The 22,891-nt window shown below is 43.2% G+C and overlaps 1 protein-coding gene across 1 annotated transcript in view; it reads right to left on the bottom strand.

Annotated features, from left to right (window-relative positions):
* FAM171A1 (family with sequence similarity 171 member A1) overlaps window positions 1–9,212 on the bottom strand; it is an 85,148-nt gene extending 75,936 nt beyond the window's left edge. The window contains exon 1 of the mRNA XM_052694983.1: window positions 8,965–9,212. Within this exon, the coding sequence (XP_052550943.1) occupies window positions 8,965–9,058 (94 nt within the window). The 5' untranslated portion in view covers window positions 9,059–9,212. The remainder of the gene's footprint in view (window positions 1–8,964) is intronic.
* Between the last annotated feature and the right edge of the window lie 13,679 nt (window positions 9,213–22,891).

The raw sequence follows: 22,891 nt of genomic DNA, 5'->3' as shown, positions 1-22,891 counted from the left end.
TCCTGTTCCCAGGGCTCCCAAACCCATTCATTTCCCTGGTATTGCCTGCACAGCTCAAACATAAATAAGGAACTGCCTCAGCACTCCCAGCAGACCTTCCTGTCACCCCGCAGTCACGGCACTCCGGCCTTTCAAGATAGCAGAGGGCCACGCAGGGACAGAAGTAGGGTGGGATAAGAAATGAAGCCGCCTTATCTTTCAGCAGACGTCCTAAACTAGGAGACATCAGTGCAAGAGTGTAATAACTAAGGAAAGCAGGATCATTGTCTGGAGGAAGGTGGGAATTGCTCTAGCTGAATGACAACTGAGTGGCAGCGCCAGGCATCAGTTACTGTGCACTTACAGCACACTGATAAAAATTAACAGAACGCGATGTTAAGTGCCCAGTACTGCCCTCTTGCATTTCTTCAGCCTGAAAATTCGCCAACGTGCATCACTGCATCCCAAGCCATTAGGGACAGGCTGAGAGCAGAGCAGAGATGACTTGGGCACTAATCCGCATGTTACACTGCAAATAGCAGAAAAACCAATGGGAGCTACACATCACGGTGCACACTGTCTTACACTGTGGGAGAAGCTGTTCCGATCCCATGCCAGGTACAAATCAGAGCAGCTGAGGCAGCCAACCACCTGTGTGGCCAGAGAAGGAGATGGTTGTGGCTGAGAGCACCTCTGAGCATCTACAAGTACAGGTCCAGGGCTGCCAACATTTGCTGTTCAGAGCTCTAAGAAGTTTTTTTCATTGTATTTTGGGCAGCTTAGTTTAAGAAATTATTTTTACCTTTCCTTTGAGAAATGAGGCAGTATGACATTTTCAACAACCATCACCTTCAAGCAGTAACTTCTAAAACAGCTCACTTGCTGCACGTTGTGCCCTACATTTCATGTGCAGATCTACAATCCATTTAATCCTGCATCAACTGGCACTGTTGCCACAAAGCCTTCATTTTCATTCACCAGTTCCTCTGAACCCAGCAGTGTTTGTGCAACTCCCTGTGAATCCAGCTTGGGAAGCAATCCAGGTGAAAGCAAAGCTGGTAAGTACACAAGTCTTCAGTGGGTCACTTCCTCCATGTGATTTACCACACAGCTACACAAATGCCAGAGAAAGAGAAAAGAGACAAAGGTGAGAGCAACAATACAGCCTAACCCAGAATAAATCAACTCTTGGGAACACAAAACTAATTAAATCTGTGGGAAAACCAACACGTAGACAAGCCCAAACAACTCTGTAACTCTCCCTGTTTCCAAACCCTTCTTTTAGCTTATTTACCCTTGGGAGGAAAACACTTAGACTCATAAATGTAACACCATAAAGACAAATGTTTTAGAAATTTAAATAGACTATTAAGACTTGAATGAGTTGTTGTCTGAGAAATGCGTGATAACCCAACCAGGTCACCCAAGGGTGTGCACTCATTTAGCAGAACTACATGGTATGCAACCAGTAGCTCTGAGGCTGACAGTAACACTGTCCTGATGAAACTTCCAGTGATGGTATCTAGGAGAGGATCCATTGGGCTAAATGGCAGTGTAAACAGTGCTGGCTGGACCACACAGCCAGAGGATGCTGCAGCATGATTCATCTGACTAGATGTGCAAACTCTTGGTAATAGGAACTATGCTCAGCTCCATTAGTCAAACAGATCAGATATGCGTGTCTGTAAGCAACGCAAATGACCAGCTGAGATGAAGACATCTAAACATGCAGGATGCACTCTACCCTAGGTGACAACTGCACATCCTCTGCATGGGAAGAGTCACACTCAAGTAGCATAGAAGCACAGACTTACAGGTGAGATGCTTGGACCTTTGACTTTTCACAACTGTCTGTCTGACCCATATGGTGCAGCACAGAAGGGCGGGATAAAACTGCTGATAGATTTCCACCCAGCAGCAGCAGCCTAAATACAGCAACTATCTTACTTGTTGTTATTATTTTATAAATCAAGGAAGCCTTACAACACTACTTGAGAAACTCTTGATGCCATATCGGTACATATCCATGCCTCCAAAGGACGAAAGATAACATTTTTTTTCCAGTAATGACAATCACAAAGGTAGGATGAAATAAGACAGAGTACCCTACACTGCTGTCATCTCTAGAAAGTGCTCCAAAAAGAAAGGCCTCCATTTGTTGTGTTTTTTTGTCTGCTCGTTTTCTTCTTGCTTTGTTTTAATCAAAGCATGACTACCTTACATCTCTATCTCTTATTTACCTCAGCTTCTACACCTCACTCACAGCTATCACACAGTACAACAGTTCTCAGCACAATTGCAGGTAGGACTATCTTGAGAAAACTCCAAGCATTTTGCACTTCATAGGACTCAGTTCCATCATTACCCCCTGCTGAAAGGATGCTGCTACTTCCTTCCTTCCCTTGGCTTCCCTATGCCTTCCTCCCTGCTGCTCTTTGGCTCCTCAGAGCCAGGTTCCCAGAGAGAACATGCTGAGGGTGGCCCCTGTGGAATCATCCCATGTCCAACAGGGCTAATGGGATCCCTCCCAGACATTAAATGTTCATGCCACCCTGTCTGAAAACATCCAGTGCAGCAGCAGAGCAGTTTTCCACTGGTGCACATCTAGGCTCCTATTGACAGTGACAGGAAGCCTTTCCCCCCCGGCGCACAAGGAGCACAGATAATGGGTAAAGACAGGATTTCACTCTGCTACACTTCCATGGCATGGTACAGTGTCAGCCTGTAGCTGCAAAATCTCAGAGTAGGAACAATTAAAAGATCTTCAGTGTTGGATTTCCAGAGGGAGATTTGTGCCTTGCCTGCACAGAGATTGCTTCTACCTAAAACACACTTTATATTAACAGCAGTTCTGTTTAAACATACCCAATCCCCCATGCAGTTAAGCACGGGAACCAAATTTACAGACCATGCTTTACATAATTGAAATTTTACTTCAGATCATCTTCAAATTCACTGCTCTTCAAATAAACAAAATGGTGAAATGAGTGCATCTGAACCAGAACATTTTACATTATTTGACTCAAAACACTGGCATTTCACATGAAATGAGAAATAGAGCTTTATGCAGAATATATTTAAATACTACTTTCAAAGTCACAGAATGCTGTATGTCAAATAGGATTCTGTGTTAATATTTTAAAATGAAAGATTCAATGCATTTACTAAAAGCAACAAGAAATGACAGAATGTTCACATATATCTTTCCAGTTTCCAGTAAAACTAAAGATGTGTTCACAGAAAGCATGCGTATTAGGCATATTACCCATTCACAACAAGCCAGATACTACATTAGTTGAAAACTTAATGTAAACCAGCTCATAGGAAAATGTTTCTGGAATTTCTGAAGCAGAAAACTCACTCAGTATTTTCTTCTCTTTGGTATTTCCTAAACCAAAATCTCTTAGGTATGTATGGTAATTCCAAAAAAGCATTGTTACAGGCAGGTTGGTTTCACTCTTTCCCTTGCAGAAACTTGTCAGAACAGACAAAAAATTACCCCCCCCAAAAGGTACATTAATATAAAATATTTAGCATTAATTATTTGTTCCAGAAAATACAACTCGCTTTATGCAGGCTTCTCATCTTTCTTATTTGTGCTGCCTGACAGGTATATGGTAAAACCACCAAGAGCTGTGGGCAGAACAGCAACACTCCGTTCTGTCAAAAGCTACTGCTCTTCATATTTAAGGGCTGAACCAACGTATACTTCACAAAGGGAAATCCATCCTACAAAAAATGCAGTACAGGGGAATCATTGGCATCATGAAAAAGAAGTACCCACATTGTCACCAACAGCAGGGACTCCATGGGCATTAGGAAGGCTGCGTCCACGTTGACAGTGGAAGGTATGCCTGAGTAGCAACATCACGGATAAACAGTGAGTGTCCTCCAAGTCTCCCAGGTGATCCAATAGCTGTTTATGACTGCTGTGTTTAAGGAAGCATATCCATTACTTTGTCAGGAAGTTTAATTTTGTCTTTAAGGAATCTCTAATGGTTATTTTCATTACAATGTATTTCATCTTCTTTTTTGCAAGTGCCTTTGTAAACAACTTCTTAGAGTATGCTATCACACCAAAGTGATACCCAAGGAAACGAAGGCACTAGAAGCAGCTTGTAGCAATGGTCTCTGCAGCCCAGAGCCACGCACAAAGTCTCCCTGCCATGCATTTTGCTCCCAGTTCTTGCAGGCAGTAACACTGTCAGTAGTCACTGCCCATTCATGGGAGAAAAGAACCCACCTAAAGTTTGCAATGGCAGTGGGCAGTGACACTCTTACCCTGCAACACAGCAAAGCCACTGGTCTCTCAAGTTTTCCAAAAAACCTAAAAGCTCAGTTAGCCTTCCATCCCCACACATATATACAGACATGCAGGCTTTTGTTAAAAAGCCAGGCATATAGTCAAGCTGCATTTCATTGCTCCTGTAGAGCGTTGACTGCTATTCGAGACCATTCACTTGCCAGAAGTTGGCACTGCAGCAGTCCCTAAAAATGCCATGGATCAGGTTTCTGGTCACATATAATAAGAGCAGTCAGTAGGAGGTTCAACAAAAGAGAACCAAAAACACAGAGAGGGATCGAGGGAAGGAGGGAGCAGGTTGCTTTAGGCTGTGCGTTAGGTAACACCTAGCAATTAGCTCATCTCAAGGCAGAAGCAAACAAGGGACCACAGGGAAGCCGTGTGTCTTTGCCATCCCCTGACAAGCACATCCATGATGCTCTGAGCCATACACAAGGTGAGGTGAACAACTTACTGCAAGGTTCTGCAGACTACAAATGTGAGTATGATCATCCCCTAGAAAGGCTGCAATTTTACACCACTCACTCACAGAGGTGATTGCTCGTTTGTTCCAGCTCTAGATATGCCATTTACAGGCACTAGTAGTTTAAGCATGAAAAAATCCACTATTTCTCCTGATCTGATAACTGATAAAACCAACCAATACATCTAGCACTAAGCAAACATTTTGCTCCTTCACTAAAAGAAAGCAACATCTTCTGTACTGCTCTAGAGCAATTTACTTTACACTCTGATGAGTCCATTTGTGGTCTCAATGAAATAGATGTTTGCATGTGAAGGACATCAGCAATTTACTAATTGAGAAGACTGAGAAGAGATGGCACAGCAGTGCAAGGTGAAAAAGATTACTATTTCTACATCACCAAATCTTTATCGCTGTGGCCAAAACTGGAAGCTCAGCAAAACCATCTTAGAAAGAAGCCAAGAGCGTGAGGGTCTCCTTGCAGCTGTTACTGAGCTGTCCAGAAAAGCAGCCTTCATAAAATGTCCAGCTGAAGCATTGTGAAATCAGCTTTCACAATGTCAAGTCATGTAATGGCTGACTGCAGACAGGCAAAACCAAACAGTAGCACTCAAGCATCAATTTCCCTATTGTCCAGGCACACAGAGGGAGAAGGTAGCACATTCTAAGCAGTGACAGATGAACCTCTATTCATCACCACACTAGGAAAAAAACATCTGCTCTATCTTATCCCCTGGTTACAAAGGTGAGACAGCCCGGGCCTATGCATCCATCGGTAGAGCAGTCCTTGAACTGGATGCTGTTATTCAAATGCTTTATTTCAAAACTTCTTAGGTTAGAATAACTAATAAAACATAAAGACCAATGAAGACTAATTGAAACCAATACTTATTGCATCAGACAAAAACCATATAGGACTTCTGCATTACAACATAGCAGCCAGTATTCTTTTTAAAAGATCTTTCCTAGAATCTATGAATGATACATCATCACCTACTGCAAAGTGAAGTTCAAAAACAACAACGAAATTTAAGCTCTTCTCCAATCACATTGGTTTTGTCTCAGTTCAGCCTGAGTTAGCATTACCCCCTTACACAACTACTGAATTCCTGCCTTGCCAGGGCTCCCAAAGTTGGAAAGCATCTGTTCATACGAAGAGAACACATTGAGCAGTTTGTCTGCACTCAGGCAAATGACCAATTCATCATAATGCAGCTTAAAGGGCAGCATGGGGTCTTTTGTATCTTTTTGTTTGTTCACAGGTTCTTTTTTTTGCTGTTGTTTTCATTTAAAATAAAGATTTCTATATATCCATTTTAGCATGCGTTCAAACCACTTTCAGCTTTGGAACACACAATAGAACAACTAAGACAAATACAATTTAGACCTCACTTGAAACACTGATCAGGCACAGGCATCTGAGAAAAGTTAGAGGTCTTATCACTCCTTAAATGTATCTTCCTGGAATTCTAACAACTTTACTCTCAAGGTGCTAAATTTCAACAGTGACAATAATGAACAACTTATCTGCATGTACTTTACTGCATACATTAAGAAAAAAAAAAAAAGTTACTTCACTTGTAGAAACTTACAGGTTACCTCTGCGACCTTCAGAGGTCGCAATGCATCTGCATAATGCACTAAATAAGGTAACAGCCTGCCAAAGTCATTCAATTTTCTAAATAGGTACTAAGTGCAGACCTTAATTACCAGTACTTTCCATATTCACAAATTATGTAATAGGCCTGCCCAAGCAGATTTTCAGGCTGGAACTGCCTGAATGTAAGGCTGAGAGCAGCAAGAAAAAGAGAAATACCAGATGCAAAGAGTGGCACCTTCCATCCTTAACCAGAACAGCAGCCACAGGCCCCGCGCTCAAACAGCTCCATGTCCAGCACATTATGTGGCCTGTTGACACAGGCATAGAAAATCTTGACTGGGTCTCATCTAACGACTCCATCACAAGGAGACCTGTACCCCGATCTCTTGTAATCTGCTCAATATTAAATGTTTCAGTTGAAGCAATTATTCCACAATGGCATCCTCTGGTTTTCTCACCTCCACTTTTACTGTGATCCCTCGATATTCTAGACTCTTCCCAGACACGAGGGGTAGGAAAGAACACCCTCTGCATACATCCCTAAACTTTGGCAACAGTGCCCTTCACCTGTAGCAGTAATTATCACCACAGTGCTAAAAGAGCAGGGCAGAAAAACAGTTGGTTTAAGCTGTATAAGCATTTACCACTTACTGTGCTCAGCATACAAACAAGGAATGCGACTGGCACTACAACCCCATCCCCCAGACGTTCACACCTTATGACTATGCAAACTACAGTTCCTCATCTCACTTTAAAAAAAAAAAACAAAAAAAACAACAACAAAAAAAACCAACCCACAATAAGGAACTGGTAACTAATTATCACAGCTGAACAGAATTCACTTCAACACTGGATCAGTTTGATGTAAGCATTATTAATGTGCAGTTCCAAAGCTCATCATGGGAATTTGGAAAATAATCCTACCTGTGAAAAACCCACATGTTCTTACACTGAAGATAAATTTAGACCATTTCATCTAGATATAAATGTTCTCAACTCACTGACATAGCTGCTATTACTTAAATAATCAGCCATCAGTTCTGATGGGGATGTAGCAGCTATGAAGGTAAGCCTTTCCATATACAATGAATTGAGCTTGACAGTAGATGACAGGATCAGCACGGCAGCTGAAAAGCACTAATTCTGCTTATACTTTACCATTCTGACCACAAATACAAAAGACTTCCCATATGATACAGAAATTACTGTACAGCTTGATATCTAAAGAGCTAGCATCAAGGGATGCACACAGTTGTGCTACTCCCTGGCATGTCTACCACTAAAATACTGCCCTGATTCTAACAGCCCTTGAATCATAGTTCAGCAGTTCTTATTCTGTAAGTGTCAATGTCATTAAAGATGGTTGAACAGGATATCAGACTGCCAAGAGTGCTAGGTTTTGCTATAAGATATCAGTACCTTCTGAAGACTCTGTACAAGAACACTGGTTCACCTACATCTTACCTCACCACAAATACAGCTGTGTAAGAATCAAATTAAGGTTCTAAACATACTCCTTTTCTTGTTGCAAACGTTGCTCACTGGTTCTTAATGACACATAGGACAGGCAAGCTTAGAGGACACAGGACATGAGCACACTCTTCACACAGTGTCCTTTCCTCCCAAAACAGTGAGAAGAAAGCTGCTAACCCACCACAAAGGCTAAGCTTCCACGTCAGATGACAGCCGTAGCTACCGGACAACAGGAGCTATGAGGCTCACGCTGACCACGCTGGAGATGTTTCCCTCAGCAGTGCTGAGTACCATTAGACAGACACGTTTTCTACCTTCTGTCACAACTGCGGTCCCGGTGGGCACGGTGCTGGCACCGGGCCCCCGATTGAGATCTCCCACCACAAGAGGTGAGGCAAGGGGACGCGGGCACGGAGCAGCATCTCCCCATCCCAACCCGGGCTGCGGGGCACAGGGCAGGTGCACCTCATCGCGAGGGCACGCCGTGTCCAACGTACGCGTGCGGATCGGGGCAGAGCAGCGTGCCGGGGCTCCGGCCGGGCCCAGGAGGGCCGCAAGTTGCTCGGGGCCGGGGAGCCGCGCCTGGGGGGCTCGGGGGGCTGCCGCCGGGGTTCTACTCGCGCCCCAGCGAGACCGGAGCGGCTGCGAGCGCCAGGGCTCGCCCTGCCCGCCGCCCAGGCCCGCGGGCAGCCCACCGCACCGAACAAAAGGCCCGACCGATGCTCGGAGACGTCCCGCCAGCCCGGGGTACGAGCCCGCAGCCCCGGGCCTGCCGCCGCCACTGCCCCTCGTCGCCGCGGCGGGATGGCCGCCGGGGGAGACGGATGCGGCGCAAAGGCTCCGGCAGCGCCGGGGGAAGGGGCGGCACAAAGGGGCCGGCGGCAGCCCCTACCCCGCCGCTAACAAAGCTCCCGGCCCGGGGGTCGCGCCGCCCCCGCTGCGGGGCTTCCATCCCGGCGGGGCCGGGGCTGCGGGCGGGGGCAGCCGCGCCCCACGTCCGGAGGGGCCCGGAGGGCTTTCCCACAGCCGCACCCCCCCCCCCGCCATCTCGGCCCCCCGAGTCGGCCGCCCGCGCGACGCAGCCCCCCGGGGCCGCGGCACAAAGCGGGCCGGTCCCGCCGCCGTCGTCCCCCTCCCCGCACCGACCTTGAGCCGCCTCCGGCGCCCCTAAGGTTTTGGTCACCGCCTTCCACACGTTGCAGCCCAGCAGGCAGAGGAGAAGCGCCGCCGACCTGCTCATTTCCACCCGCCGCCGCCAGCCGCCGCCAGGGAGGAAAGCGCCGCCGGAGCCGCTGCCCGGAGGAGGAGGAGGAGGAGGAGAAACAGCCGCATCAGGGGCCGGCCCGCTCCGCGCCTCCCTCCATGTTGCCGCGCTCTGCCCCTCCTGCTTTCTCCGCCCGCCGCATTGTCGCCCCGCCGCGGCTCCGCGGCCCGCGCTGTCCCCGCAGGCCGGGCAGGAGGGAGGAGAGGTGGGAGGGCCCCACTCCGTGCCGGGCGCGATTATTTCATTTCATTTTTTTCCTCCTCCTTTTTTCCGCCCCCCTCCCTCCCGTCGGGGCAGCCGGGCTCTGCCGCCCGCTCCTTAACCCTTCGCGCAGCCCCGCGCCCCGCCGCGCGGCCCGGCACCACAGCGCCCCCTGCCGGCCGCTCCACGCACCTCCAGCCGAGGACCGCGCTCCCCACCCCGCTGCCAGCAGCCCCCCCAGCTCCGCACCCTGCGGCTCTACGGCCCGGCACCCCCCGCGGGGCAGTCCGCCCTCCCGCCAGGTGCTGCGTGCTTACCTGCCCGGGGGAGGAAGAGGGGGCGGCTCCTGCCTGGCCGCGCGGCGCCGCCGCGTTCCCTCAGCAGCTGCAAAATGGCCTCCTCGGCGGCACTGCCCCCCGCTGCAGCCCGGCAGGGGACGAGGCGGGCGTGATGGCTCACGGGGGCCCGCGGGACCCACGGCGCTGCCCGCCTGTTGCAGGAGAAGCGCTTTTTAAAATAAACAAACGCAACAACAATCGAAGACCCACCGAGAATGAACGTATCTACTGTTTCTGCTCTCAAAACTGATTAAAAAAAAAAAAAAAAAAAAAAAAAAACAACAACAAAAAAGCAACACTGTTACAAAGAGGGGCGAGAAAGGAAGGGCGAGTGGCTGCAGAGCAGATGCCAAACGCTGAAGTTGTAGTTCTGCTCCCTCTGGGCCACAGCCTCACAGAGCCCTGGGGATGCAGCTCAGGAGATCGCGGCTGTCCCTCCGAGGCTCCCTCACCGGTTTGCATTACTCCATCCCTCAGAGCATCCTTTAGTGCACTTCTTCTCCAGGAGACAGAATACAGTGCCGCAGCACTCACTTCTCTCTCCCTGGCTCTGCTGAGCGTTGTGCTTCCTTGGGGAGCCAGGGCAGAGCTCCTCATGTTTCCTCACCCCTGTCAGGGACAGCTATTATGGAAGGGCTTTACACAGCTGTGCAAAGCAAAGCCTCAGCCCTGTGGCTCGAGGCTTTCCCATGATCTGGTCCCTGTGCTGCCAACGCTTCAGTTTGCCTGTACAGCTAAAGTCTGTGTACCCTCACAGGAGCATCTCGTGGTTTCAGGTTTTACTTGTAACATAATTCTAATTTTAAATGAAATCTATCATAAAAACGTGCTATGTATTTATTTGTAGAAAGCAATACAGTCATATACTAATTCACTGTCTAACCAGAGTAGCTACACAAGCTGAAAGCTGCTCCTTTTCTGAATTTTGTGGAACTCATTTCTCAGATGTGATACAGCTGACTTAGCAGTGCTCAGATATATTCCGTTTTGTTGAAGAGAAGCTCCAATTGATCATAATATATTTTACCCTAATTTTATTCTTAAGTTGTTCAAATACATCATCTTAGATTTGAGAAATATTGTGTAGACATCACAATCCTTTTTTTGCTGTTTTTTTTTTTTTTCTTTCCAATAATTTGAAAGATTTATTTGTAAAACTTGGTCCTATGAGAGAAGTAGGTACAGAAAGGCAATTCCATTCAAAGAAAAGAGCAAATGAGCACATACAGGTCATCTGACCTAACTCCAATTTATCATAAAACAAAGACTTCAATATCATATTATCACATCCGGACTGAACAGCGTGGTCTCAATAGCCCGAAGGATTTATAGCCTGGGGACTATTAGTCACTGTGACACATTCCTTCATTAAGAACAAAGTTGGGCAACATGGTAGAAAAAAAACAAAACAAAAAAAAAAAAAACAAAACAAAAAAAAAAAAACACTTAATCTACCATCTTTGGACACCCATGGAGCTAAATTAAGCAAAAGTAAGATGAGCTCGTAGCTTGAGAGTTATGCACAAGATTTCTCTGTCCCTGAGGAAAGCTAGACCAATTTGTTACAATGAACTAATGTTCTATTATTTTCATAGTAAACTGACAGTACAGCCTTTGCAACATCAGTTGTTGACTATTCCAAACAAAACTATTATGGCTATATGAAAATAATGTTGGTTTAAATTTAAAGTAAAATAAACTCAAAATCATCTCAAAGGTGTTATTCCACCAAAAAACTACCATCCTCTGTCTCCAAGTTATCCATTTCAATAAATTACTACAGCTGCGCATCGAAAATAAATAAACAGGATAGGAGTGCTTTTCCAGATCTGATCAGTATGTCTGGTTAGTTGTAGTAATGAAGTAATGAAAACAGCTTTTAAGTATTACGTAAAAAATGCTTCACTTTCTGCAGAGCAGAACTTAGCAACATTCAAGTCTTTGCAAGAGAAAGTTGAAGGAGGGCGGAAAGTACTTCTGTGAAGTATTCTATGAAGCTGGATGTTTATTTTTAGGGTTCATTCATATTTTGCTAATTTTGCTGTCAAATGCTGGCACTGAATACTTCATAATAATTGGGGCTGGAAAAGAGATGGGATATTTTACCAAGAAATAGTGTATTGCGCTGAGTTTTGTCCAGAATTTACATCTACAAAAACAAAAAGCTCTTTACATAGAGCTTGATCATCTTTTTCAAAAATAGAAATACCCATTTCTTCACTAGGAAACAAATAGTTGTTTCAAGATTCAGCTATGGCTGCATTTGTTCACTTGGCCCATTGTGCAGTGAATTTACATTTCAAGAAAAGGAAGTTTCCTATTTCATAGTAAAAGTTACAAGTATAATGAAAGGTTAACATTGTTTTTCAGTCCTTGTTGTCTTCCTGCAAAGAAGACAGACATCTCGAAGCCACTTACTAAAGCACTTTCCCCTCTCTTGTATCTGTAAGTTGAGAACTACCACTCTCTGGAATTGGAGAACTCATTGGAATTCTAGACTGCTTTTGCCTTACTGTGTTGCAATTTTTTGCCTGACTTGATTAAGCTACTTTAAAGTTAGAAAAGTTGGATCAGAGGAGTTTCAGGTTGGGTATTAAGAAAAATTTCTACCAGAAGAGTGAAAGAGCATTGGAACAGGCTTCCCATGGGAGCGGTGGAGTCACCATTCCTAGAAGTTTTCAAGAAAGCTGTATGTCTCATCTAGTGGTGGCGAGTTGATGTTTGGACTACATGATCTTAGTGGTCTTTTCCAGCCTTAATGGCTCTATGATTCTATAAAGTCAACTTCATTAGATCAGTGCTCTCACAGCTTTGAGGTTTTATTTAGCCTGGGAATACAGCTTACCTGTGTGAACTACATGGCTAAAGAATGTCACTGAATGCTACCACTTTGCAGAAGCCAATTAGGTATGAAGAAAGGACTTTTCAGCAAGTGTTTATTCACTCTTATTTTTAAACAACATGCAAGTTAATTTGTAGATACTGCGAAATATTCGACTTAATGATAACTATTCAGAGGATGAAAAGAAAACCGGTGTTTTTCATTGTATCCTCATAAGTAATTTGACCTACTGAGATGAGATGCAGATACCTGATCCTAATTAGGCTATGCAGATTTTAAAAACTCAACCGGCATATTCATTACCACATACGTTAGCTCTCTTACAGAGCTACACTTATAGACTATGCTGTGCACACAGGACTTGTCTCTTTCCCAAATAAGTTAGATACACATATAAATATAGTTATATGGTAGCACTCTCATATATGCACCCATTCATGTCATGAAACAGACCTAGTCTTCCAAATCTTGAGTCTGTCCTTCCACCCTTGTTTCAGTGAGCACTGAAGCATCTAATACTAACATATTGTTAATGCCATTGATTTCTGAATGAATGCTCTCTGTGACATACGAGATAGCTCACGTTTAAGAGCTCAGTTTAACTCCTTTTCATACTTAAGCAAATATCTATTATGCTCCAGTCTTGTCTTTATGCCTTTTTTTTTCCCCCTCCAGTACCTATTGGCTGGATGTCTTCAAAAGAAAAAATGAACCAATTAACTGCAGCTTGAATAAATAATGCAGGACAGATGTAAATAATATTTGAATACAATAAAATACCCTGAGACAGGTTTCACTGAGATCTTAGCTCTAATTCTTGCTGTTTCTGTTCAGAAAGGATGTTTGAGCTCTAGCAGTGGTGGTGCAGTGGGCCGGGAGCTTCCATGCCGGGAAGGAAAAATTCCCCTTTCTACAGCATTGTGTATTTCTCCAGTCTAAGCTGAGGCTACACATTATATGTTTTCACATTGTATGAACAAACACCTTTCTAAATAGTTGAGCATTCAAATCTTGCGTACTAATGTACTCACATGATTAGTTATTACTGAAGCTGTCAGTGCCAGGCATCAGAACACAAGTACTCAAAGAATGTTCTGGAGTATGTGCTTCACTTTGAGTTTAGGCTTAGAGTTAACACTTCCAGTATTCTGTGGTGAGTAGTCTCAGAGATGCTTTGGAATGGCATGTTGAACATGCTTATACAAATAACAAGGCGATTAGTTATTTTCTCTCCCACATCTTCTAGCACATTTTTTTTCAGGTGACAATGTCTGAGCAATGCTCAGACAGCCAGTGACAAATCCATAATGTATTAAAAGTTAAATATTTTCCATGTATCAAGTAAGTTCAATGATCCAAAAGGTACAAATATTTGTCATAAATGCAAGAAAGGCTACCCAGCCTTTCTTATTGGCAGTACCAGTCTGTGCATTTGAGAATGGCTTTGAAGTACTTTTATCATTTCTAGCAGAGTTGCTGTTTACCAGTGTGCAAGTTACCTTACACATGCAGGATCTCACAAAACTAATCTTAAAAAAATAAAGTGAAAGTCTGAATACAAAGCCCTGAAATGTATTTTGCAATGCTCCTGATAAGTGGAGCCAACTACTGATTACTCATCATTTTCACTTGGACTCTCTAGGAGATATCTAGCCTTGCATCTTTTGGGGAAAAAAACAAAATTTCCCAGCCTGGACAAGAATAGCTTCTTATCCTTACTACAAATATGGGAGTGTTTGGATACAACTGTTGTTTTAGTTGCATCCATGCTGAGTGTGGATATAAAAACATAATGCTATCTTTAGCATAAATATATTCAACCCCGAGGATCTCAGATCATTTCAATATTGACATACACATGCTGTGCTATTTATATGAAAGTCAATGAGTACCTGTATGTGCTGGTAAGGTGAAGAAATGTTTGCTGAAGCAAGACCTGAATGTTTGTTTACGTAGGGAAGTTCAGTGCAAAATATATCCCCATACCTGACTGCACAGTAAATTCCTCAATAGTCAACAGGATACAGTCCAGCTCAAACCTTCAGTAAGCATTAAAACCAAACTAGATGTTATTGCCCAAATTACATATTAAATAAATGAATACGTGTTTTGTGGCAACTACCAGAATAGGACAAGGCTGAGATTAGAAAAAGAGACGTCTAAGTATTACTTACAGATTGCAGAATGGAGAGTGTCTAGGAATTGGGGTGACTAGAAATCAAAGTGAGAGTTTTAGAAGGCTGCGCTACAGCAGCTGCAAAAGCTCTGGGAGGCAAAAGTAAATCTGAAGCAGAGATGAAAGGATGACTAGGGAGTCTTTTGGAAAGAGAAAGGAAAGGTGAAGGAAAGTCTGGGGTGGGGGAAGGAGGGGGGGTCTGTGGAGTTTGTGGTAACTACAGGGGACCGTGTAGCTTGTACCTCTCCTCCTAGTATGGTCTGCTTAGAAAATGTTGTCTTCATTCTTTGATTCCTTCCCTTTCTTAGCAGAAAATGTTCAGGGTGAGGCATGAAGATGCAAAGCAGGCTCAGGGTCAAGAGCAGTGGCAGGGAAGAGCAGAACTGATGCAAGAGATGGGAGAGTAATAATTGCCAGTGCTAGAAGATCAAGACTCCCCTCTGAAATGGGGAATCTTCCTTTTACATTTTCCATCTTTTTACAGGAACAAGGAGCAAGTCCGGCCCTGTGTATTGCCACAAAAGCTGAAGTTCCACTCCTAGAAGCAGCAACCAATCCACCACCCTCTTGGAAAGTGGGTTATGGAGTGTATAATCAATGAATATACAGATGTTATAATTAAGAAATATACAGGAAAGTTAGGCTAAGTAAGATTAATGCAACAGGAAGACAATAAATGGAAAATGCTTACTGATGTTGTAGGTTCACAACATTCTCCACGAGGAGTGATCTACAGGAAGAGATTCTTCCTCAGTGGCAGTCAGTTCTTAAATGGGTCTAGGAGAGGTGGAGCCAGGCTTCACTCCTTCCAGTACCACAGGAGAATTGCCTTCACCTGTGCTCCCGTGGCTGACTCAGTGCTTGTCTTAGGTGGTCAATCAGAGGTTCAGGCCATGATTCAGCAGTTCCCATACATGGGGAAACATCCGTTCTTCACTGGAGGAAAACATCACCTGGAGATTATCTTGCATGTAGACAAATGGACTGAAATAATTAATGAAATAATAATAAGTTGTCTTAGAAGTAAAAAGAGTCTGGACAGACCCTCAATACTGTAAGGAGCCTAGGGCACAGGTTTCCAAAAAAGGCTTAATACACTACAGGTTATGGTTTCACACAGGAAAGTGCAATTTCAATAGTACTGTGCCTTTCATTTTTCTGAAGCAATTCATATGTCTGCTGGAAAAAACATTTGGTGGAAGCATATGATAAAAAAGAGATTCAGATATTAGTCTGCCAGTCCAGCACAGAAATTCCAGTCTTGGTGCTTGTCTAAGCAAGCCGTACACTAATACTTTCATTTGCTGTTATTGAATTAGAGCAGAACATATTCAAACGTGCAGCAGCTGAAGTGTCTCTGAAAATGTGGAGATATGCAAAAATCAGCATATGGAGATATGACCAAAGTATTATACACTTGTCTAAGACATTCATGCAGGGAATAGGCCATAGAGGGCATATTGGCTTATGGGCAGCTTACTAACATCAAGCAAGCCAGAATCCACTAGTGCTAGGTAGAAAGGACTTCATTTAATTGAATTAATTTGAAACAAACAAAAAATATTGGAGTCCTATGCGAACCCCTTTCATTGAAAGCTAAGGATTTAGTAAGTCCACATACAAAACAAAATTCCCGATATAATAAGAAAGGTAACAACACTGACGCTAAGAATTGTTATAAGATGGCTATGATGAAGAAGTAGCGTCCATCTCTAAAATCCTTTTCCCCTTTAGTGCTATTTGTAGCTCTATTTAGCTGAAGGGATGATGCCATCCTTCTGATATGGGCTTGAAGATCTTAAAAGTTTCTCCAGGGAAAGTTCGATTTAAGCACTGTTGGACACTGTTTATGGGATTGAGCTGCCAAAAGCAGTTACAACACAACAGAAACGATATCAGATATTAACAAGCCAAACTACCTTTGTGCTACAGTGAGGGATGCCAAAAGCAAACAAATAAAACAGGACCTTTCTAAAGCAGCATTTTCATGTAATGCCTTATAACAACTCAACATCTTTCCTAAAACTCTCAGTGGCTTTTGACCGGTTGTAAGGGCCTGACTTTCTGTGCAAACCATCTGATGAAGTATCCCAAAGGAGCTTAGATCTAGTCATATGTTGCTCCCAGCCATCTCCCCACGTGAGGCTGGTGGTGAAGCTCCATGGGAAGGTGAGGAAGTGCTCACGCTCAGCCAGGTGCAGCTCTGACCTGGAGCCACTCAGCTGCTTTGTCCTTCCCAATGGAAGTTCCTTATGTTCCCTCCCCGCAATTCAACTAAAGCAACGTGCAAGAGTGTTGCCTAATGACCCTGAGCTGTCGTTAAGATCTTTTGTGTAGTTCTTAGTCTTTGGAAAAATAATGAAACCATTTTATAAATCTATAAAAGAACCTGTCATACATTGCTTGCAAAAACCATAATTTTGAGAAAGATAAAAAAAACCAACCTTGATTTTCACAGAAGTTCTCCGAAAATTCTATCAGTCACCTCCTTTCTGTGGCTGCCCTCCCTCTCCCATCTGCCTGTCAGCTCTGCTTTCAGCCCTCCTCTCTCTCAGGACACTTTGCTTTTTCCTCATGGATTCAGCTACATTACCAGTCATTTTTCTTCTGTTAGGTTTTTTTTCTTACCTGCGTATTTTAAAGTATGTAAGTTTTGCAGTTGGAAATTATAAACTTTTCCTTTCCTTTATCATATTTGAAACCAGCTTACTGTTCCCTCACCCAGAATAAATACAGAACTTTATTTTTTCCTTCCTTCTCTTTCTTCATATCAGTTTTTTCCCATACATGTAACCCAAGAAATCTTTCTAAACATCACCCCTTACTGGCCATGCTTACTGCCATACTCCTGCTCTAGCAGCCAAACCCAGTCTCAATTACAACTTTCCCAATAACTCTTACCTTCCTGCTTCAGCTTCTTCTTCATTCAAAACTTAGGAATGTTTCTTTTGACAGAGCCGACTTCAGTGCTTATCTTTACTTTGTGCCAGTTCATCTGCTGACTCAAACAGCCAGCCTGACATCCAATTATTTTTTTCTATGTAAGTAATGGAAATATGTTTTTTAAAGCTACAGCTCAGGTTTTATTTTAAAGGTAATTATGCAGCAGCATAAAAATAATTGAAGGTTATCAGTAATTTAAAAAGGTGGAGAATTATGCTACAATACTGGAACCTCCAAAATATATGCCCTTCCAGGGTTTATCTGAGCTTGATGTTAAAAATATTTCAAGCTATTCTTTTCACCATATCATACCACCACTACCATCAGCCATTACTGAAATTAATTTTTGGAATATCTCACTTTTATCAACCTGTTAAAAACAAAATATTGAGGCAGTTATTGGTACTATTTTTCTCAGATGACTGCTCTGCTGTAGCTGATTGCCACACATCCCATCAAGCCCTAACAATTTCTGAGACAACCACAGCTGTGCCAGCAAATGCACCTAGTTCCTTAGCTCCCCAGGGCCCAGCTTTAAATTAGCTGCTGCTAAGCAGTGCTCCTCCCACTGCAATTAATGTGATGTGCATTGTAAGGTTTTTTTCCTCCTGTCACTACGCTCATGCTCTTTTTACAAATGTCAAACTCATGCACAGTTTGCTACTAAGTTGTCTTATGTGATGTATGTGGATTAATTTTTACAATATTAGTATATAGAAGCTGCTTGGTTTTTACATGTGTTTTTTCTTAGGTGATCTCAGTGGTTTACTTTTATTCTGATTCTCGCAATTGTGGCTGTCCTAAAGCTTGATGTCCTGAGAAGCACCTTTGTGTACCTGTGCCCTTTCCTTGTTCTACCATCTCTCATTATTTCAGAAGTAATAAATCAGAGCCAAACCCATCACCCTTTTGCTGCTCCCTGCAACATATGGAAATAGAAGCAGACACAGTCCTGCTGAGATTCCAACTGCACCCATTCTCAGCACATGGCACAGAGGAAGGAAAAAACAAAAGGAGAAAAAAGGTACAAAGCAGAGTAAAGGTGTGGGAAGGCAATGTCAGAAATCTGCTGGAAGAGGATGACTGAGGGATTGATGAGCTTTGTAAGCATTCTCTTTGGTGAGACGGCAGTGTTCTCTGTGCTACACTTCAGGAGAGAATTTAGTCCTCACCTTAGAGAAAAGGAGAGAGCAGGTCTTTACCTGTGTATTTAAAATACAAATGACAAGAGAAAATGAAGGGGTTTCATCTGAAGACTAAGAAAATTAAAAGACTACTAGCTGTTATATTGAAAAAAAAAAAATAATAAAATTAAGAGTATTTAAATATGATTCACTGCTTTTCTTTTCTGAGTGCACTGAGACTTAACACCTTTTGTAAGCAAGTTGCAGCCAAGAAGTCATCTTTATACATCTGTGCTGGGACTTTTTCAAGTCAGGTTTTTCATATCGTCCCCTGTATTTCCCTGCATGCCTATTAGATATGTACAAAATTCCATACTCTTCTCTTTTCCATTGTATTCCTGCATTTGCCCAGAGAATGTAGGTGTGGCTGAGTAGCCTGCTCATTTGAACTGCAATACTTTTCACAGTAAGCTGGAGGCATACTTGATGTACTGACTGAAGCGTAACTACAGAACCCATCACTGACTGCTAATTACACCTGGCATCTGTCCTGTTGATTACAAACGTACCAGAGTTGAACATTTGCTGATACCTCTATTATATGACATTGAATAGATAGAACAGCTACTGTTTCAGTTGCTGTCTGAGAACAAACTCTTCCCATTCTTCTTTCTGACGGCTCTGTCTGAAGCAGATACCACCACAGATTTCCAAGAAGGAGAGTGTGACTGAGAGATGGAGCATCTGCAGGTGATTCCACCTGAATTATTCATCTGGAAATGACTGTGTTTAAGCAGCATGCAAGAAAACAGAGTAAATGAGAAACACTGAAATGATGGGCAAGACTCTATTTAATTTGACTCATGAAGAGTCTGTCTTAATTCTTCCTAAAGAAGACTGGGTGGGAGGAACCTGTTTCATGATTATGCAGAAAAATACTGAGTTTTTGCAAGATGTGCAAATGTCAGGTGGTGGGGCTGAAACACTGCTAGACTGCTTTTGTGCTGGGGATTCGGAACCCCTTTGGAGACTGCCCTGGGCAGAGCTGGTTCTGCAAAAGGAGAAGCACACAGCTGCCTATGGAAGGAGAGTCCTGGGAACAACAAACTCATGGCTTTCCCAGACCCTTCCTCTCAGCTTTTCTTGCAGCCTGACGTGCCGACACATCATATGCCTGCTCTGGTTGGGGTTTACTCATCTTAATCTTGCACCAAATCCTGTGCTGCTTCCTGAGGAGCATTCGCAGCCCCTCACTGAGCACTCCTACACACCTGGCCGCTCCATGAACTTCCTCCAGCTTGAAGTATGCTTTCAGTAAAGGGAGATAAAAAGTGTTACTATCAGTCTCTGCATCCAACACAGAGTAAATCTATCAAAGGCAAACAGTGTGTGCCCATGTGTTGAGAAGACAAGGTAGAGACTGAAGGGAAGTATTACTTTCTTCTTCTTTTTCTCCCAGAGGGAAGAAACATGGGAGTATGGAATAATCTCCATAAATAAGAATACTCATATGGTGTCTCAAAGACAATGTAAAATAAGATACTCTGCTTCTTTTATAATCTTCATACATTGCAAAGGAAAAAGACAGGAGATGGGAACTGGCAAATTGTAATAAACTCATTCTTTGATAGAAATGGTATATCCACCAAAGAGGTGACAGGACCTGTGTGCCATGACAGGCGAGATGGAGTCTTTCTGCTGCCAAGGGAAAACTTTGGGACAGCTAACAAACATCTATTTCAATGTTAAGGAACATAACTCTTCTGGATAAACCCTGTGCAAGGTGGGCACTCGTGTATCTTACACTGCTGTCATTTTATCTACTTTGAGGAAAATTAAGAAAAAAACAAGAGATTTTGGCCCAAGGAAAACAGGCCCCCAACATGACTGCCTACATTCAGAGTGCAAAGGACCACAGTACTTCTGACTGCCATGCAGTGCTCTCAGGAATGTTTATACAAACCATCCCCATTAAAATGAAGGACTTGGGATGATCGTAACCTATGCAAATAACTGAGATGTTAACCATAGAAAGTTGGAACTGTTTAAATGTTGCATGCATGCACACACATGTGGATATGTAATAGTTACTGAAAATGGAAATCCTATAGTACTGACATGGAATTTGTACAGTTAAAGTATGCTTTTCTTATATTTCCTCTCCATGAAAAGCAGAGTACTGGCCTTTTTAAATTCTTATGTGTGTAATGTTAATAACAATGTACTGTTATCAAGATGCAAAAACATATTTATTTAAATAGAAATGTATCTGTGAATGCCACTGGTAGGCCTATCTACATATATACTTACATATTCACATAAGAGAAGTGTTAACTTAGTAAGAAGCTTTCATTCATTGTTCACTTTAACATCTGCAAAGCTGGTAACATTTAAAAAAATGGCTGTATTGTATAGTGGTGCATAAACATTATGATTTCAGCAAAAATAAAAGTACATTGGTAAAATTTTATAGCTCATGTTCTTACATTTCAGTCACTGTGAAATGCTTCAAAACAGTGTCATGATCTTAGAGGCAAAGCATGAGGATGATTGGAGTACAGCTGATGAACCCTGCTGGGATTATCAGCACCACCTCCATGCTATTGCTCTTGAGACAACTGAGAGGGCACAAGGAGGAAACCAGTAGGGGAAGGAGGAAAGGGTGAGACCAGCAAAGATGAATTCTAGGGGCTGGGAAAGTTGAGAAGGTGGCTGTAGGGAGTTCTGGCTGTGGGAATGTTCAGAGAAGGCAATCTGTGGCCCCAGATGGACCCTAATGGAAAAGTTTTTTTTTAAGAACTAAGAAAAACTTCATTTTTCATAGGTTGTGAATGTCATGTAGAAGGCAGAGCATTTGTCTGATATGAGTTATGTGGTGTTTGTTCACTGTATTCTTCCTGGAGCTTAGGGAACAATATGAGAGCTCTCCTATGGCCAGCAGACACCTGCAAACTTCCTGATTGCAGTCAAAGACAAAGCAGCCAACTGTGTGCTGGGTCTGCTTTCTTGTTTAATGGAAGTAAGTTGTTATTACCATGTTATTTAATGTATCTCCAGCCTGAGTAATTCTATGATTCTATGATTCTATCTACAATATCAGAGGTGATCCTGGCACTGAGAGCAGTAAAAGATGAAAAAACATCTATGGTCTTAGAGCAGACATATAGCAAAGTGAAACACTGCAGTAACAAAGGCTTGTAAAGAAAATAGCAACTTATTATCTTACATTGCTCCACCAACACTGGCAAGATACGGTGGGTGCACTGAAGAGGTGGCCCTATGGAGCACTTTGTGCAAGGCATCAGGCTTGTGGAAAGGATGGTTCTGAGCTCTGGTCTGTGGTGTCACTTGCAGTGCACACACTCCAACACTGAGCAGGTGTGGAACTCTGTGCTCTGATGGGATATTTTTATGGACCCCTGATGGAGGTGTGGATGCTGCACTAATTACTGAGTGACAAATAATCATGCCCAGCAGCATTCCTGTTAATCCTGTCTACCACTTCCACTCAACTCCAGCTCACTCAACTAATCCTCATCTACTTGGTTAAAAGCAGTATCAGACCAAAAGGATTCAATAACACAAGCAGAGCTGGTTACAGTGTTCACTTCCAGGTCAACAAGAATTCCAGTATAAAAGTTCTGTTTGCTACAGATGCAGGCAAAGGAGTTATTTGCAGTCTCCTCAGAAAGGGAGCTGCTGATCTGAGCACACAGTGTCTAGAAAAAGCTAGAAATAGAATGACTGCTCATACAAAAAAAAAAATATATATATATATATATATATATATATCCCTTTTAAATTAAGAAATTTATCAATTCAGCCTTATAGTGACCATGAAAATACCATGTTATTTTTCATTTGTGTCCCCCATGATTCTACTAGATTTTAGGCTCTTGTATTTATCTATTTTCCTGTATTGTTCTGTCCTTTCCAGGCATATTCCACACTTGACAAGCTCTGTCCGTACTCTCTTGTGGTCCAGCTCTTCGTGAGAACGACAACCGCGATGAGCTCGAAGCAGCTCGGCAGTGCAGCCGGCGGCCAGCAGGTGGTGGTGCTGCATCACCCCGAGGGCAGCACCCAGCTTTTGGATCGCTGGCGCTTTGAAGGCCCGTAACGGCCTTCGATGGAGATGATCAGGGTTTTATCTCATCATTAAGAAATGAGAAATGCTACAGGTCT

The sequence above is a fragment of the Tympanuchus pallidicinctus genome, unplaced genomic scaffold (genome assembly GCF_026119805.1).
Source record: "Tympanuchus pallidicinctus isolate F22 unplaced genomic scaffold, pur_lepc_1.0 scaffold3, whole genome shotgun sequence".
Classification (NCBI taxonomy): domain Eukaryota; kingdom Metazoa; phylum Chordata; class Aves; order Galliformes; family Phasianidae; genus Tympanuchus; species Tympanuchus pallidicinctus.
The sequence above is the reverse complement of the archived record's forward strand: the minus strand, read 5'-3'. Positions and strand labels throughout refer to the sequence as shown.